This window comes from Drosophila subobscura, chromosome A (genome assembly GCF_008121235.1).
Source record: "Drosophila subobscura isolate 14011-0131.10 chromosome A, UCBerk_Dsub_1.0, whole genome shotgun sequence".
Lineage (NCBI taxonomy): Eukaryota > Metazoa > Arthropoda > Insecta > Diptera > Drosophilidae > Drosophila > Drosophila subobscura.
The window spans coordinates 20,235,079-20,250,999 of NC_048530.1; the positions used below are offsets into that span (position 1 = coordinate 20,235,079).

Genomic DNA, 15,921 nt, shown 5'->3' on the forward strand with positions numbered 1-15,921 from the left:
TTGCTGGTGTTGATTGAAGAGTGACGTGACCCCCGGAGTAGCGGCAGGCTTGACCCTGGGAAATGCACTGCCACGGTCAGGTTTTGAACTACCAATAACCCGGCTCTGCCACTGGCTTTGGCTCCAGCGCCAGCACCAGCACTGACCCCGCTGAGAGAGTTGATTGTGCACAGCACAAAGAAAGACAACAAAAACTTGGTCTAAAATTAAAAGAAAATGCACAGAGAGCAGCGTAAAGAGAGGAAAGCAGCAGCAGACAAAGAAGAAGCAACCAGAGCCAAGTGGCAGTGAAAACGAAGAGGCAGCTGCTGTTGCTCCCTCCCTCCATGTGTGTGCCTCTGTGTTTGTGTGTGCCTCTGGTTCGGGTCCGGTCCCGGCGTGGCTATAAAAAGAAAGAGCGCTCGCTTTCAGCGCTCACTTTTGGTCGCAGCAACCAAACGGCGTGGTACACAAAAACACACAAAAATAAATCCATTTCACACACAGAAAACTCACAGAGAAAGAAAAATCTAAGCAGGAAAACTTGCACGATCGGCAGACCATTTTCGGGTTTTAATAATTACATTTTTTTTTGTTTGGTTGTTGAAACGCAAAAGTGTTTGAAATATCCCAAAAACAAAAGAAAGCAAACTTGAAATTGCATTTGGCATTGTGAGTGAGGAACCCAAAAGGGACAAGCAGCACAGCAGAGTTCCAGCCAACAAGGAAGCTACTTGGAGCCGCACATTCAATAAAACATAAACAAATAAACAAGTGAGTGAAGAAAGGAATGCGGGGGATTCCCCAACAACAGCAGGACTCTACCTGGTCATTCGCCCTGGCCCTGGTTTTCTTTTTTTTGCCCCCTCACAGCTAACGTTCGGTCGGGTTAATTTCCAGTTAATTCGAATTTCGAAATGGGTTGGGTGTTGGGTTGAGTTGGTGGGCAGGGGAAACGGTCGCAAATTCCGGTTCATCTTTCGGGGTCGCGCGCATGCGCTCCGCACCGCACCGCATTCGAAGAGAGTTCAGTTCAGGCCTGAGCTAACGGCTCTTGCTATTGCGGCGTTTGCTTTGTGCCATGTTTTTGTTGATATTTCCTCTTGCCTTAACCATCTTCCGTAATTTTTTCTTGTTTTTTTTACAACGCCACGACTAATGTTGAGGTTTTGGGTGTGGGGTCTCGTCTCTCGTCTCTCGGGTCTGGGTCACAAAAGAAATGTGCAAAAAAAACGAAGAAAAGTAAACGCTGTGGGGCTCCAACTCCAAACTGCACAATACAATGGGCCGCCCTCAAAGTAAAATAAAAATGAAACACATTTCCATTTGCCATTGTCCACGATGCTTTGGCTGCGAACAAAATGTAATTGGTATTTCTTTCCCTCCAACATGATCGTCTTTGGCATTGTTTCGCCTCTTTTTTGTTTGTTCGCAGGCCAGCGGGCAAAAAGTGTTGCGAATTGTCGCAAAGCTGACATCGGGCGCATAACTTGCCAGACTTTCCTCCGCAAAGCTGCAAGATCCAGGCCAGAGCAGTAGCAGCAGCAGCAGCATCAGCAGCAGCATGGCAGATGTATCGCATGAATTGGGCGCCCTGCGCTTCGTAGTGGTAAGTACTTTCCAATTCAATCAAAAACTGCCTGTGCTGAAATACCTTTGGGGAAAACATACGGGAAAGCACAGCAAATTCCTGGCATTTCCCACATTCACGCAGAAACTATAAAAAGACAAAACCCACAAATGTTTTTCATTATTTTGTGTCCCTTAAATAAAATATCTCGTGCGACAAATGCCTGAAAAATAATTTATGCGCAACAAAAAAAATAAACCACAAGAAAAGCGTAAAGTGAAGCCAACAAAAAAATGGCATAAAAAGCGAACAAATAAACAACAGCAAATTTATAATAATAAAATGTCAAATGAAAAACCCATTTTGTTTTGCGCCGTAGGAGCTCGTTTTTTTTGGATGCTGGAAAGCATCCAATATTAACAATATTCAAATTGAAATGTTATAAAGAATTTAAATGAAATGAGAGAAACAAAAGCAAAGCAAAGGCGAGCAACAATTGTCTTGGCTTTTTGTTCTTCTGTTTCTGTATTTGTTTTAATTTGTCGCCACATGAATTGCCAAAATATGTACGATATACATAAGATATAGTATAGGGGCAGATTTTATAGTATAGGAACAAAGGAACAAATTGCTCGCAAAAGCAAAAGCAAAAAAAAAAGCAAAAAGCAAGAAGATCAAAACACGGAAAAATTCTTGGCAATGACCATCGCTCGGGTTGAAATAGCAATGCTGAATATGCATACGATATAGTAGTGGCTATATCCGAGTGTTTCTCTACATATGTATATCTGCCATATCTACTTATGTATGTACATACATACATACATATATGTAGCTATTGCTGTCGAAATGCGCAGACTTTTGCAAGAGTGACAACGGCGCCGACAAATAGATCCCAGACCACCATCCCAACCATTCCCACTGGCGACATAACAGCAGCTCGTAGCCAAAATCATATATGTACATATGTACAACCACAAATATCCTGTGTATACATGCATATATTTATTATAATCTTACTTTTTTGATAGAGATCCATGTCATATTTGATTCGATTTTATTCACTCTCCAAAGAATGTTTTTTGGGTAATAGATTTCGATTTTGTAAGCATTCCAGAACCAAACATTCCACAATACAATCTCAAGGTATTTCCCAACTCTCTCCATAAAGTTGTTGTGTTTGTTTTGAATAGATTTCCCAAGTGTTTACCGCCTGGGGTGAGGTGTTGGCTTGGGTTTGGGTTCATTGCCTCTGCACCCAGTTCCCAATTGCATTCCCAAACATCTCCTGGCTCTGTTTATAATATAAATTTCATCTTTATCACTCGCAATCGACTGGGAATCGCACCCCAAGACGACGGGTCGTGCGAATGGATGTGGTTTTCCACAATATTTTCCCCCAACATATTTGCGGTGAAAAATTCCAAATTTCCATACACAAATTTATGCACTTTTTTATTCCCAAGACTTTCACCCAAGGTTTCAATTCGCATTCGCAAATGGGATGTGGGATGGTATGGTATGGTATGGTATGGGGTTCATACGATCATATAATATTATACTACGGAATCAAGAGGAAATGAAACTCTTTCGTCAGCTGCCAGGTTGGCAGAGAATCTTGCAGCATTTCATTCATCGCATCGCTGAATTTATTTGGGTATCCCGATTTGAGTATGAATGAAAATATATACCCCCCTGAGAGGGGTGCCGGGTTGACAAAAACACCGCATTGAGCGCATTGATTGAAGAATTTTCTTTGGATATTGATCAAAGAGACAATTTGTGAGCGTCATTGGCCCGCTGTTGTTGCCAAAACAAATTATATAAAGAGCTGCTATGCGGCTGGCTGGCTGGCTGTATCATAACATCAGAGGCGGAGGCGGAGGCGCCAGATATGTCGCATTCATTCATGGGCAACTCAATCATGGACTCCTCCTCTCCGTCAAAACTGCCGGGCCATTCTACTCGTAAAATATATTCCTCTCGCCATAAATAATAATCCAATGAATAAACAGCGTGAGATGTCTGTGCGTGTGTGTGATGGTTGAGTGTTGCCTGAGTGGTGGGGCCAGTGAGGGATCCGTGGTCCGTGGTCATCGGTTAGTGGCGAAAATTACCCGTGAAGGTCATTCCTGTTTTTCTTGACTCAATCTTTGTGAATTTCTCTTGGCTTTTATATTGCTTTGTGTGCTTTTTCATACGTATAAATATATGTATACACTGTAAATATTTAAGTTTTTCGTTAAAAGAGATGCCTGCCATCCTCGAACGCCCCCGACCATGCCAGTGGGTTTTATTTATGACAACGACATTTGCGCATTCCTTTCGTGCGGCTGCTGGCTGGCATTCTTCACTTGTTGGATGAAAAATTACACAAAATGTATGTTTCCTAATTGTGGCTAATTAATTCAAAGCCAAAATGTTGTTACAATCCAGCAACTTAATTGTAGCTAAAATGCAAGTGTCTGGCAGCGCGTAAGACCAACCTGCAGACAGGGTGGCAGCGCTGCCTGCTTGAACAAAAAGAGCGGCAGGGTGGCGGTTTAATCTGTTTGGCTTCCCTTTAGGAGTGAAAAGTGGAATAAACAATAAAGTCAATTAACTTGTGTCTGATCTCTTGCAGGACTCGCCGCTCTCCTCCAAAGTGGCCATGTTCAACAATCAGGCGACGCAGCACAAGCAGTCGCAGTTATTGAATCCCTTCTCGCAGGATGGACGCGCCTCGTCGCCGAAGCCAACCTTCTCCAAGGACCAGTACGGCAAACCTCTGGCCGGCAGTATGACAGAGGCACGCGGCCAGAAGGCCAATATGCACGTGATGAAGGAAATGCTGGAGCTATGCCAGATCATCAACTCGGAGGGCTACGACGTCAAGGATGAGCAAGGCATGCGTGTGATTCCCTTCGGCGAGTTGTTCAATGTAAGCTCCAAGCTTCCAACTTACGTCAGTCACTTGCTGAACTCCCTCTTCCTCTCCCTTTCCCTGCTGTAGATCTACAACTACATTTCGGACAAGGTGGTGGGCATTTTGCTGCGTGCCCGCAAGCACAAGTTGGTGGAGTTCGAGGGCGAGATGTTGTACCAGCGCCGCGACGACAATGTGCCCATATTCCTGCTGAAGCCCATCAGGGAGATTCGCAGCGAGATGGAGGCCAAGATCGAGGAGATCAAGCGCGCGGCGAGTCCGGCCCCGCCTCAGTCCACATCGGTGCTGCTCGATCGCAGCGCCCACGAGCAGAAACTGAAGGCGCGAACCCCGTCGCCGGCAGTCAAGTCGAAAGCAAAAGCGAAATCCCCATCGCCGGCGGTTAGCCCAGCGGCCGCTGGAGAGAGCAAGCCACCACATGCTGCTGCGTCGGAAGCTGCTCCAGCGGCCTCAGCGCCAGCCGCAGCTCCAGCTCAAGTGTCAGCATCAGTCCCGGAGTCTACGCCGGCTGTGACAGTCACGGAAGCTGCATTGCCGGAGGCTGCCAAGCCAGAGGAGAGCCCCGTCCAGGCAGCGCCCGTCACAGAGGAACCCGTGAGTCAGCCGCAAGCAGAGGCTAAGCCCGTTCCAGTTACTGCAGAGCTCATCCCAGTTTCCCCCGAGGCTGAAAAAACAGAAGCCGCCTTGCCCACGATTGTGATTGAGGCCTCCGCCGAGTTTGTGCGCACTGTCAGCACGGATCAGCTGGCAGCAACAGCAGCACCATCAGACCCCAGTCCCGCCGACACAACATCTGCGGCAGCCAAAGACGAACTCGAGTCCACAGCGACACCGACACCGGCACCCGTGATCGCTGCCGGAGATAGCGCCTAGGCAGCCGACCCGACCCCTTGGAATTGTTTTCGGAAAGGAACTCGCAACTACTAAAGCGGCAGCTTTAAATTGCAGTAGTTTAGTTTAAAGATTAGTTAACCTAGAGTTAAACGTACCATTAGTGCTGAGATTAGCTGAGAAAACAAACACTGAAGACAGACCAGAGGACCCAGACCCGATACCGACTATTTATAGAGGGACGACCAAAGAGAAGGCGGTAAATTATACAAATAAATACATACATACATACTCGTACATACATTTACATAAATATACCTGCATATATTTAAATACAGTTAGCATACAAATACATGTAGACACAAGTATTTTACCGTTTGAATTATTGGTTGCTATAGAGCACTGGGCGCGCAATGTGACCGTTCGCCGATGCTGACAAAATGCCAGCACACATTGCGCATATATATCTAATGTTTAAAGAGTGTGATAAAAAAAAGAAGAAAACCAAGAGAAAGAACAAGATCACAAAGAATTTGCACTCATCACGATCATCAAGACAATCAATCAGCAATAATGCGAAAATTCACAGCCTTTGCATGCGGCACTGGGGCCGGTCTGGCGACCTTCTACCTCACAAAACTGAATGAGCCCAAGGCGGCGGTGCACAATTCGTGGACAAGGAGCGAGAAGCCGGTGGATGCGTGTGCATTGTGGGACAACAATTGGGATCTGCGGGACCCCAAGAGCCTGGTGAAGCCGGTGAAGAACGATCTGTCCCAGGAGCAGAATCGCTACAACACCGAACTGGAGAAGGTGGTGCCCAAACATGCCCGCCACATAATACTCATTCGTCACGGCGAGTACCTCGATGTGGGGGACACCGACGAAACGCATCACCTCACCGATCGTGGGCGGGAACAGGCCAAGTACACCGGACAGCGGCTGCAAGAGCTGGGCATCAAGTGGGACAAGGTGATTGCCTCGACAATGGTGCGCGCCCAGGAGACGGCGGACATCATCCTCAACGAGATTGACTACGAGAAAACGAAGGTGAAGAATTGCGCGTTCCTGCGCGAGGGTGCACCGATACCGCCACAGCCGCCAGTCGGCCACTGGAAACCGGAAGCGTCGGTAAGTTTCATCTGCGTGCGGGCATTGACTTCAGTTTTATGTACCACAATCCTCACTGACACTGCAGCAGTTCTTCAGGGACGGTGCCCGCATCGAGGCCGCCTTCCGACGCTACTTCTATCGTGCCTATCCCGACCAGACCAAGGACAGCCACACCCTCATCGTGGGCCATGGCAATGTGATTCGCTACTTTGTGTGTCGCGCCCTGCAGTTCCCGCCCGAGGCCTGGCTGCGCATCAACATCAATCATGCGTCCATCACCTGGCTGACCATCAGCCCGTCGGGCAATGTGTCCATCAAGTACCTCGGCGACACCGGCTTCATGCCCGTCAAGCATCTAACCAATCGGATACCCCGTCCAGCCAAAAATGTTGTCTAAAGCTCTCCCAAGTAAACCGAACTGCCTTCCCTCCAAGGAGCTTGTGTGTGTGTGTGTGGTGTGTGTGGCTTGTGTTTATTTTGCAGAGGCCTATGCTACCCTGGCAACACCTGCTCGAGTCGCTGCAGGCACTTGCGTATGCCCACATCCTCGCCAGCGCCGCGCTTCAGCTCCACCAGCCTGGCCTGCTCCCGCACAAAGGGCAGCAGCGGCGTGAGCAGCTCCGGCGATTGTTCCGCCAGCTTGATGAGCATTTGGAAGTAGAAATATGTGCAGTGGGCCAAGTGCTTGTCGGCCAGAGCGCGCAGATGGCTGAGGCACAGCTCCCTCGCTGGCTGTGAGCGTCGGAAGCAATCGTGCGAGACAATGAGGCGATGCAGCGACAGCACCTGGCCCCGACTGTGCTCCAGCTCATCCACAAACATGACGTGCTCCAGCAGCGGCGTGTGCACGGCACGCAGCAGGCTGAGCAGCTGCTGCTCCTGTTCGGCAGCGATGCTCTCGACCATCTGCTGCAGCAGAGTGATCACGAGACCCGAATGGTTGCCCGCCTTGCGGCGCACAACGACCAGAAAGTGGCCCACCAGCTGCTGCAGCACAAACTGTGCGAGTTCCCCGTCATCGCCGCCGGCATCGGCGTGGAGCAGCGTCGTGTAGGGACGAGCCACCAGCTTGGCATTGGGGGAGAAGCTAAAGTGCGGCGTCCAGTGGAGTATGAGCTGCTCCAGCGTCTTGCCCAGATAGGCGTCCGTGCGATAGGGCAGCCGACCGATGCCCTGCAGCAGCACGGGAAAGATCTTGTGCACCAGCTGGGGCAGTCGACCCTCGGGCGTCACGCCCGCCTGCAGCTGTGTCGTCAGCAGGAACCGCACCATGGACAGGTGGAAGAAGCAGCTGGGCTTCGCGCGCACATACGCGAGGCTCGGGCAGTTGTAGATGACGATGGCCAGGAAGCTGTAGAAGCGAGAGCCGAGCTCAGAGCGCAGCCGGTCCGGCGGCAGCCACAGCTCAAAGTGATTCACGTACGCGTGCAGCCGGTGGCTCAGCTGCATGCGAATGCGGGCGTCCCCCTGCTGGGCACGTCGCCCGAGGGCGCCGAAGAAAGCGCAGAGCGGCTCGCGACCCGCCAACGAGGCGGGATCTATGGCCAGCTGCTGGAACTCCTCCAGCTGCACCACATGCCCGGTAAGCGACGCCACCGACTCGTGCTGGGCGGTGAGCAGCACCAGAGATTTGATCCACACCTGCAGGATAATGGCACTCGACGGCGACGGTGCCGGTGCCGGTGCCTGGCTGCTTCTCTCCTCCAGCAGATGGACAATCAGTTGGGCCGAGGCAGCCATGTTCGCGGGCTCGGGACCCTGCAAAAAACTCACCATAAGCTTCTCCCGCTCCTTCTCGAGGCCGACGAATTCAGCCGCCAGCCGCGGCAGCCAGGTGCTGTGTCCAGCGACGTACTGTGTCCGCAGCAGGGGCAGAATGTGCTGCTGGAGCGCCTCCTTCATGCCGCCGGCATTGCCAGAGCTGGCTCTCGGTTCGCCCAGCCGCTGGATGAGCGCGTGCAGTGCCTGCCAGACGCGATCCTGCGATGCCTGGCCGCACTTCTCGACGTAGTGCGTCAGCCAGGGGCCCAGCAGCAGCTGCTCGCCACGCGCAAAGTCATCGGCAAGGTCGAACACGGACTGCAGGCTGCCCACGAATATGGCAGCCACTTCCACATCGTTCCGTATGGCTGCCAGTTGGCCGAGCAGCTTCGCCACATAATCATCCATGGCGAGGCGATGCCGCGCATGCAGCAGCAGCAGGGCCATGTGTCCCTTGGCCACCAGGGTGCGACGAACCGGCGGCAGTTTCTCCAGGGCAAGGCACAGCAGCATCTCCCGATCGAATGATTCCAAGTGCCGGATCTTAAGGCTAAGCGGAAGATCACATTGAGATGATTAAGACTACAAATACCAACCCAATTTGTAATCGAATTTGTTAACTGTATGAGATGGTTTTATGTACTATGTAATCTGAATTGTCGATCAACAGAGATATTGGCATTTAGCAATTCGATTTGGATTTGTTTGGCCAATAATGCTGCTGAGCGATCGTTTCTGAACGTGAGGGCGAATCGCTTATACACATAGATTATAATTACGAGAATTGATATACAATACTTACATCATTACCTATGCTATCATTATAAATGATAAAAATAAATTATAAATTATTGAACAATTTCGCTACACACACACCACACACACTACACCACACGCACCACACCACACACGAAAACAACTGAAGAAAAGTAACAATAAAGCGATGAGAGAGGATTATAGGAGCACATTTAGCTATCATTATCATAAACAATTACGTACATATATCATACATAATCGTACATAGCACACATATGCTTCACATACTTATATGTATGACTCGTTCATTGGCCTTTTTGCGATACAATTATCCTCCTATTCGATCTGTGTAGGAAACGAATCAAAACACAACTTACTCCAATATTATGTGCGGATGAGTAATATTTATTTGAGCAATTATTGGTTGATTACGCCACATGTCCATGTAGCTAGAATATGAAATTTGATATTTGATGGGGAAACAATAAATCTAAACAAAAACGAGGAGGAACGTTGTGAGACGCGTCTTAAGCCGCGTCACAACTCTTATACCCGGTACTCAGTACTACATCTGCAACTTAGCGGTTATTTGTCAAATTTTACATTTTCTCTTCATCTGTCATCTACATCAACAACACTACTCACGCCAACACGCTCCTTTAGCTCGCCACCCTCCCCTAGAGACACACACTGCAGAGTCAGGGCAGAGGCAGCGGCAGAGTCGTGGCAGAAGATGAGTCAGAGACGTGTCAGGGGAAGAGGCCTCTGCCACTACGCGAAGCAGAGTGTGAATGAGAGAATGTGTAAAAGCAACAAAAGCTGCTGGACAGGGTGGGTTTAGCCACTGCAACTTAATTTCTTCATTGTGGCCATAATAATGATCCAATCGGATCCCAATTTGGTGATCAGATAGATATGGTCATTCCCTACGGAATGGCGTTTTTAGTTTTCTTTTATCTTTAAAATTGTAGATTTGGGAGGTTTTCGCCCTTTTGCGGGGGCGGAAGAGGGCGTGGCTCATTTTGAAATACACTTGTAACAGTGTGAGCATACAGAAGTCTGGATGCAAAATTTGGTGGCTCTAGCTTTTATGGTCTCTGAGATCCAGGCGCTCAACAAGACGGACGGACAGACGGACAGACGGACAGACGGACAGACAGACATGGCTCAATCGACTCGGCTATTGATGCTGATCAAGAATATATATACTTTATGGGGTCGGAGACGTTTCCTTCTGTGCGTTACATACAACCGTTATGTGCACAAATACAATATACCCTATTTACTCTTCGAGTACCGGGTATAACAAAAGCATACATATATATATAGTATATATATTTTTGAATATATTATTACGAGTATATTTAATTGTATTGTGTAATTATGTAAATGCAAACTGTATAACATTGTTTATAATAATTTTTAACAATTCTAATGAAACGGCAATAAATTCGAAAATACCAACTAAATGAAACTGAAGCGAACGAATGCTCGCCCGCTAAGCCAAGTGCCGCCTAAATGTATGCATATTGTATATTAATTTAGTTACAACATTTTAAACGGCTCCGCGAGGGCACCCCTCACACTCACTCACTCACTCAAACACTTAGTTTTAAAGCAATACGAGTACTATCCACGTACCCTTAATCCCTTTGAACTCCAAAAAACATACACACACAAACACACACACGAGCATTCTCATCTAAGAACTTCAGAACATATTACGAATAAAGAAAGGGAAACAAGAACGCGCATTGTAGAGTCGGTGATTTTTATGTGAACATTTAAAACTAACTGATAAGCTTTGAGTAACTTTAGGAAAGCCGTTATACTATACAGATACACATATATATACATATATATACGAGTTATATATAGTATACATGTATATGCTCATGTGAGCAGCCCAATATGAATGATACATTAAATACTTCCAAAAACTTTAAGCTCCTGCTCCCTCTGTTTGCTATTACTCGCTCTTGAAGGTAAACGATGTGTCCGTCTCAGCCAGCATGTTCTCTAGGCGTAGACCAAACTTTTGCCGCTTCTTGTCCAGGTTCACCACAGAGGCCACAATGCGATCGCCAATGCTTAGGTCGCAGTTCTTCATGTGGCTCTTGTGCAAGAGACCGTCACGCTCCACACCTACGTCGACAAAGGCACCAAAATGTGTTACATTGGTAACAGCACCTGGGAAATAAAAGATGCAGAATAAGTCGAGGGTACACGAGAATGTGAGTCGATTCTTACCGGTAACCACATCACAATTGCTGAGATCTTCGATTCGTGTCAGTCCCTGCTTGAAAAGCGGCCTCTTGTCCAAATCAGCTCGATAATCCTGCAACAGTTCTCGCTGCAGAGCCACCAGCAGGAATTCCAGCTGTAAGCATTCCATTAATTAGTATAAAATATTTAAAACATAATATTTGAATGGCTCACCCTATCCATGGGCAGTTTATGCTGTTTTGCTATGCGATCCAGTTTCGTTTGCGATGAGGCAAACTCTTTGATGCGTAAAATAAAACTAGCCTTGCCTATATCCGACAGTTTCAAGTCACATTCCCCAACGATACTGAAAAAGTAAAACAAAAATTTGGTTTATTATACAAATTCTCATTTCAATTTAACTCAAGTAATGCCGCCCAAACGAAAGCTTGCTAAGCTGCAGCGTTTGTATGAAGAGCGCTGGAGCTATCCACCGAAGCTAAAGCCACCCAGGACCAAGATTATAGCCTGCGGCGAGGTTGCTTCGTATGGCGGGTATAAGGCGCCAGTGTACAAGGCCTGCTGGGAAAATCCGATCTCAGTTACCACTGATGCACGCTTTGGACCGTGCTGGGAGTATCCGCCGGAGCGATACAAGCGTCGTCCATTGCCGCCGCCTTGCCGCGGGGCTACCATACCACTCGATCAGCTGGAGCCCTCTTTCGACCACTGCGAGACGCTTTACACTAGCTTTGATTTCCGACTGGAGCAGTGCGTTCATGAACAGATTCTTGTGCTAGAGACGCAGTTCAGGAAGCTGGAGGAACAGCTGGCGGGAGCCAAAGTCTTGCAGATTGAAATGGTGGAGAAAATGCGCTATCACGCCATGCGCTACCGACTGCTGCGCGGCGAGAGTTGCTGCACCAAAATCTATCCCGATTACCTGAGTCGAATGACCGCTGAGCGAGCGCTGTGCGAATTCCAGAAGGCCTACAATGTGATTAACCAATCGAAGTGAGTTGTAGAACAGAAATCTATATATGTGGCTCATCATTCTCTTTCAGTGACGAGCTATCGAACAACTATCTCTGTAATGTGTGTATCGCTGCCAAGCTGACTCGCAGTGACAGCAAATTTAGCACGGAGTCCAGTGACACCTCCAGACTGGTGAAAATGTCACAAAAAGTTGAATAAATGTTGTTATTGATTAGCACTTACGTTTCAGCCACTTTGTAGCTTTCCGGATGGACCCAAGTGCAGTCAAGTGGATTTTTCAGTCGCCCGCCCACGCTCAGCGGCTCGATGCGCACGAAGCCAGCGCATTGTACAAATGACTTCTCGCCTATGGTACGCACCGAGAGCAAATCCTTGCGGGACTGAAAGGGTCCCTTCTCCGTGCGATACTCGATGATCTTCTCTGCCTTCTTCTCCGACAGACCAGCAATGTGTCTTCATAGGGGGAGGGTTCAAATTTTAAAAGTTTTCAATAAATATATATGATTTTTCCACATACTTGAGCACACTCAGACTGGCAGTGTTGAGGTCCACGCCCACATAGCTCACGCATTCAGAGACGACGTCCTTCAGGGATTCCGTGAGTGTCTTCTCAGACACGTCATGCTGGTACATGCCCACGCCCAAGTGGCGTGGCTCTATCTTTACATACTCACTGAGAGGATCGTTCAGACGTCGTGCTATGGACACGGCACTCCGCTCGTTCGTGTCCATATCGGGAAACTCTTTGCTGGCCACATCGCTGCAGGAGTAAACCGAGGCACCATTTTCGTTTACGATGCTATAGCGAATACTTCGGCTGTCCAGTATCCCTGCGTGGAACAGATCAGATAACCAAAACTCCGTTTCTCGGCATGCGGTGCCGTTTCCCAGAGCAATAACTTGGCAGCTGTTGCAGAGGACAATAAGATAAAAGTAAAGCTAGCAAAATGATTTCCAAATAGTTACTTGTGCTTGCTGAGCAGTTCCACCAGCTTTTGTTCGGCTGCCCGCTTGTTGGCTCTCACGCCATGCGGATAGATGACACCTGTATCCAGCACATCGGCCGTTTCGGATATGACTGCCAACTTACAGCCGTTTGTGTATCCCGGATCGATGCCCAGAATCCGTTCACCCTTGAGAGGCGATATGAGCAGCAACTGTTTCAGGTTCTTGGCAAACACATCGATCGCCGCCTTCTGGGCCTTCTCCTTGAGGTCGGCGCGTATCTGGCGACACATCAAAGGCTGCACTGAAAGAATCTCATGCTGTTAAGCTGCACAAATTGTACATTATTTAAGCCTTACATTTCTTCGTGATGCATTCTTCTAGGGCTTTGGTAAATGTCTCTCTTCGCAGTGGATACTGCAAACCCTGAGACATGTACTGCTCGGAGATGAAGCGTGAGAGATCTCTCTTTAGGTAATCGTTTGTATCCAATTTTACGGATATAAACTTGTGCTTTTCAGCCCGATTGATCGCTAGCATCTGATGGGGTTTAATTGTCTTTATGTCACACTGAAAATTAAAGTAGTTCTCAAACTTTGAGCTGTCTATCTTCCTGTCGGTAATGGCACTGTTCTTGGACGATTTGCTGCTGCTGCTGCTGCTACTGGTGCTTGCCTTGCTGGACGAAGACTCCTTTGTCTTGCTGCACATCAGCACAATGCGGTGTACATTTTGTCTGAAATTATAAAAGTTGCCTGAGTACATTTGGTTGATTGGATCAACGCCAGACTTACAATCTCCTCAGCTCCTCCAGTACATTTGTGTTTTTGCTGATATTGTGTATAATTATGTTGCAGATTCCATTCAGCACCAGATCCTCGGTGGCCAAGGCCTCATTACTGGCATCCACAATTGATGAAAGCTTCACTTGCGGCGCTGTTCCATATAGCAGACGATCGGCATAATCTTCCAGTCCCAATGCCTTGGCACGCTCAGCCAAGGTGCCCTTGCTGGCTGGTTTATAGGGAGCATAGAGAAACTCTAGTTCCTCGTTGTTCTTCGCGCACATCAGCTCATCCCGAATCTCTTCATTTAGAACGTTTTCGCGCTCCAACTGCGTAACTATGTGCTCGGCCTTCTTCCGCAGATCCACAATCTCCGTGTAAGTGTTTCGAATGTCACGCAATCGTTCTGGTGGCAAATGGTCAACCAGATCTCGCCGATAGCTACACAAAAATAAAGTTTTTATAAGCAGAGTGCATATAAATATTGAATATATCCTTCAAGGTACCGGCATATAAATGGAATGGTGTTTTCGTTCTCAAAGAGCTGCACAATATTTGCTGCAGCTGTTGGCTGGATGTTCTCGGTTTCGGCCAGCAGCTCATGTATGTTCCACACCTTGCGACGCTCCCAGAAGGAACTTCGCCCTGTGGTTGTGCTGGCAGCAGCGCCGTCTGTTTGCATCAAGGATCGGGGTGGATCGATCGTTTCCGCCTCAGGGTTGCTTTGGTTGGGGCAAGCATTTTCCACGTTTGCATCCTTTTTGCCGCGCTTTTTCTTCGCCGCTGGTGCGTCAGCTGCAGTATCCTTGGCTGTGGGCCAACGCTTTCGCTTGGCGCTGTGTGAGGTGGGTAATCAATTAGATGTCGCAAATTATTGATCACATTGTTACTTACACGCCTGCAGTGGTAGCGGCAGCACTATCTAAGGCACGAGTCTGTTGGGGCCTGTACTCATCGGTATCCTTAGTTTCCGAAGTCACATCTTCATCGGAATCAGATAACTCAATTATAATCTTTGTCTTTGTCGCAGCTTGGCGACGCGGGCGTGTGGACATATTTTTAACAAACAAAACAAAATAAATAGCTACAGTAAGAAAGGTGCGCGAAATAAATTAGAGTGGCCAGCCTCTTATCTGAAGAATCAACATATTCGATTTATAAACAGCTGGTTTTCGATAACAATAAAACATCTGTTGCATTGGACGTTTGTGGACAAGGAGCGAGAAGCCGGTGGATGCGTGTGCATTGTGGGACAACAATTGGGATCTGCGGGACCCCAAGAGCCTGGTGAAGCCGGTGAAGAACGATCTGTCCCAGGAGCAGAATCGCTACAACACCGAACTGGAGAAGGTGGTGCCCAAACATGCCCGCCACATAATACTCATTCGTCACGGCGAGTACCTCGATGTGGGGGACACCGACGAAACGCATCACCTCACCGATCGTGGGCGGGAACAGGCCAAGTACACCGGACAGCGGCTGCAAGAGCTGGGCATCAAGTGGGACAAGGTGATTGCCTCGACAATGGTGCGCGCCCAGGAGACGGCGGACATCATCCTCAACGAGATTGACTACGAGAAAACGAAGGTGAAGAATTGCGCGTTCCTGCGCGAGGGTGCACCGATACCGCCACAGCCGCCAGTCGGCCACTGGAAACCGGAAGCGTCGGTAAGTTTCATCTGCGTGCGGGCATTGACTTCAGTTTTATGTACCACAATCCTCACTGACACTGCAGCAGTTCTTCAGGGACGGTGCCCGCATCGAGGCCGCCTTCCGACGCTACTTCTATCGTGCCTATCCCGACCAGACCAAGGACAGCCACACCCCTCATCGTGGGCCATGGCAATGTGATTCGCTACTTTGTGTGTCGCGCCCTGCAGTTCCCGCCCGAGGCCTGGCTGCGCATCAACATCAATCATGCGTCCATCACCTGGCTGACCATCAGCCCGTCGGGCAATGTGTCCATCAAGTACCTCGGCGACACCGGCTTCATGCCCGTCAAGCATCTAACCAATCGGATACCCCGTCCAGCCAAAAATGTTGTCTAAAGCTCT

The 15,921-nt window shown here is 48.5% G+C and overlaps 6 protein-coding genes across 8 annotated transcripts; 4 read left to right on the top strand and 2 right to left on the bottom strand.

Annotated features, from left to right (window-relative positions):
- Positions 1-425: 425 nt before the first annotated feature.
- Positions 426-5,613, top strand: LOC117891943 (calphotin). 2 transcript variants are annotated; one of them, XM_034797803.1, is made up of 5 exons: positions 426-753; positions 1,415-1,588; positions 4,173-4,469; positions 4,542-5,003; positions 5,046-5,613. In XM_034797803.1, the coding sequence occupies exons 2-5, from the start codon at positions 1,544-1,546 to the stop codon at positions 5,346-5,348; spliced, it is 1,107 nt and encodes a 368-aa protein (XP_034653694.1). In that variant the 5' UTR covers positions 426-753; positions 1,415-1,543; the 3' UTR covers positions 5,349-5,613. The 2 variants fall into 2 exon arrangements, with proteins under 2 accessions (XP_034653694.1, XP_034653686.1); XM_034797795.1 differs by having other exon boundaries at positions 4,542-5,613.
- Positions 5,614-5,764: 151 nt separating this feature from the next.
- On the top strand, positions 5,765-6,852 carry LOC117891953 (serine/threonine-protein phosphatase Pgam5, mitochondrial). Of its 2 annotated transcripts, none has more exons than XM_034797826.1 (2): positions 5,765-6,437; positions 6,508-6,852. In XM_034797826.1, exons 1-2 carry the CDS (start codon positions 5,880-5,882, stop codon positions 6,814-6,816), a joined length of 867 nt encoding a protein of 288 aa, XP_034653717.1. In that variant the 5' UTR covers positions 5,765-5,879; the 3' UTR covers positions 6,817-6,852. The 2 variants fall into 2 exon arrangements, with proteins under 2 accessions (XP_034653717.1, XP_034653707.1); XM_034797816.1 differs by having other exon boundaries at positions 5,769-6,437; positions 6,505-6,852.
- Positions 6,853-6,886: 34 nt separating this feature from the next.
- Positions 6,887-8,987, bottom strand: LOC117903248 (protein MMS22-like). Its single transcript, XM_034815151.1, has 2 exons — positions 8,983-8,987; positions 6,887-8,730 (listed from the first exon to the last, which is right to left on the bottom strand). Exons 1-2 carry the CDS (start codon positions 8,985-8,987, stop codon positions 6,912-6,914), a joined length of 1,824 nt encoding a protein of 607 aa, XP_034671042.1. The 3' UTR covers positions 6,887-6,911.
- A 1,273-nt stretch (positions 8,988-10,260) lies between these two features.
- Positions 10,261-14,973, bottom strand: LOC117891907 (S1 RNA-binding domain-containing protein 1-like). Its single transcript, XM_034797733.1, has 10 exons — positions 14,762-14,973; positions 14,374-14,703; positions 13,877-14,308; positions 13,442-13,818; positions 13,104-13,386; positions 12,655-13,044; positions 12,360-12,590; positions 11,376-11,508; positions 11,187-11,316; positions 10,261-11,126 (listed from the first exon to the last, which is right to left on the bottom strand). The coding sequence occupies exons 1-10, from the start codon at positions 14,920-14,922 to the stop codon at positions 10,906-10,908; spliced, it is 2,688 nt and encodes an 895-aa protein (XP_034653624.1). The 5' UTR covers positions 14,923-14,973; the 3' UTR covers positions 10,261-10,905.
- On the top strand, positions 11,474-12,335 carry LOC117892028. Its single transcript, XM_034797936.1, has 2 exons — positions 11,474-12,155; positions 12,206-12,335. The coding sequence occupies exons 1-2, from the start codon at positions 11,572-11,574 to the stop codon at positions 12,333-12,335; spliced, it is 714 nt and encodes a 237-aa protein (XP_034653827.1). The 5' UTR covers positions 11,474-11,571.
- A 128-nt stretch (positions 14,974-15,101) lies between the features above and the next one.
- LOC117903249 (serine/threonine-protein phosphatase Pgam5, mitochondrial-like) lies at positions 15,102-15,915 on the top strand. The gene is made up of 3 exons (XM_034815152.1): positions 15,102-15,107; positions 15,149-15,531; positions 15,675-15,915. The coding sequence occupies exons 1-3, from the start codon at positions 15,102-15,104 to the stop codon at positions 15,913-15,915; spliced, it is 630 nt and encodes a 209-aa protein (XP_034671043.1).
- Positions 15,916-15,921: the final 6 nt, after the last annotated feature.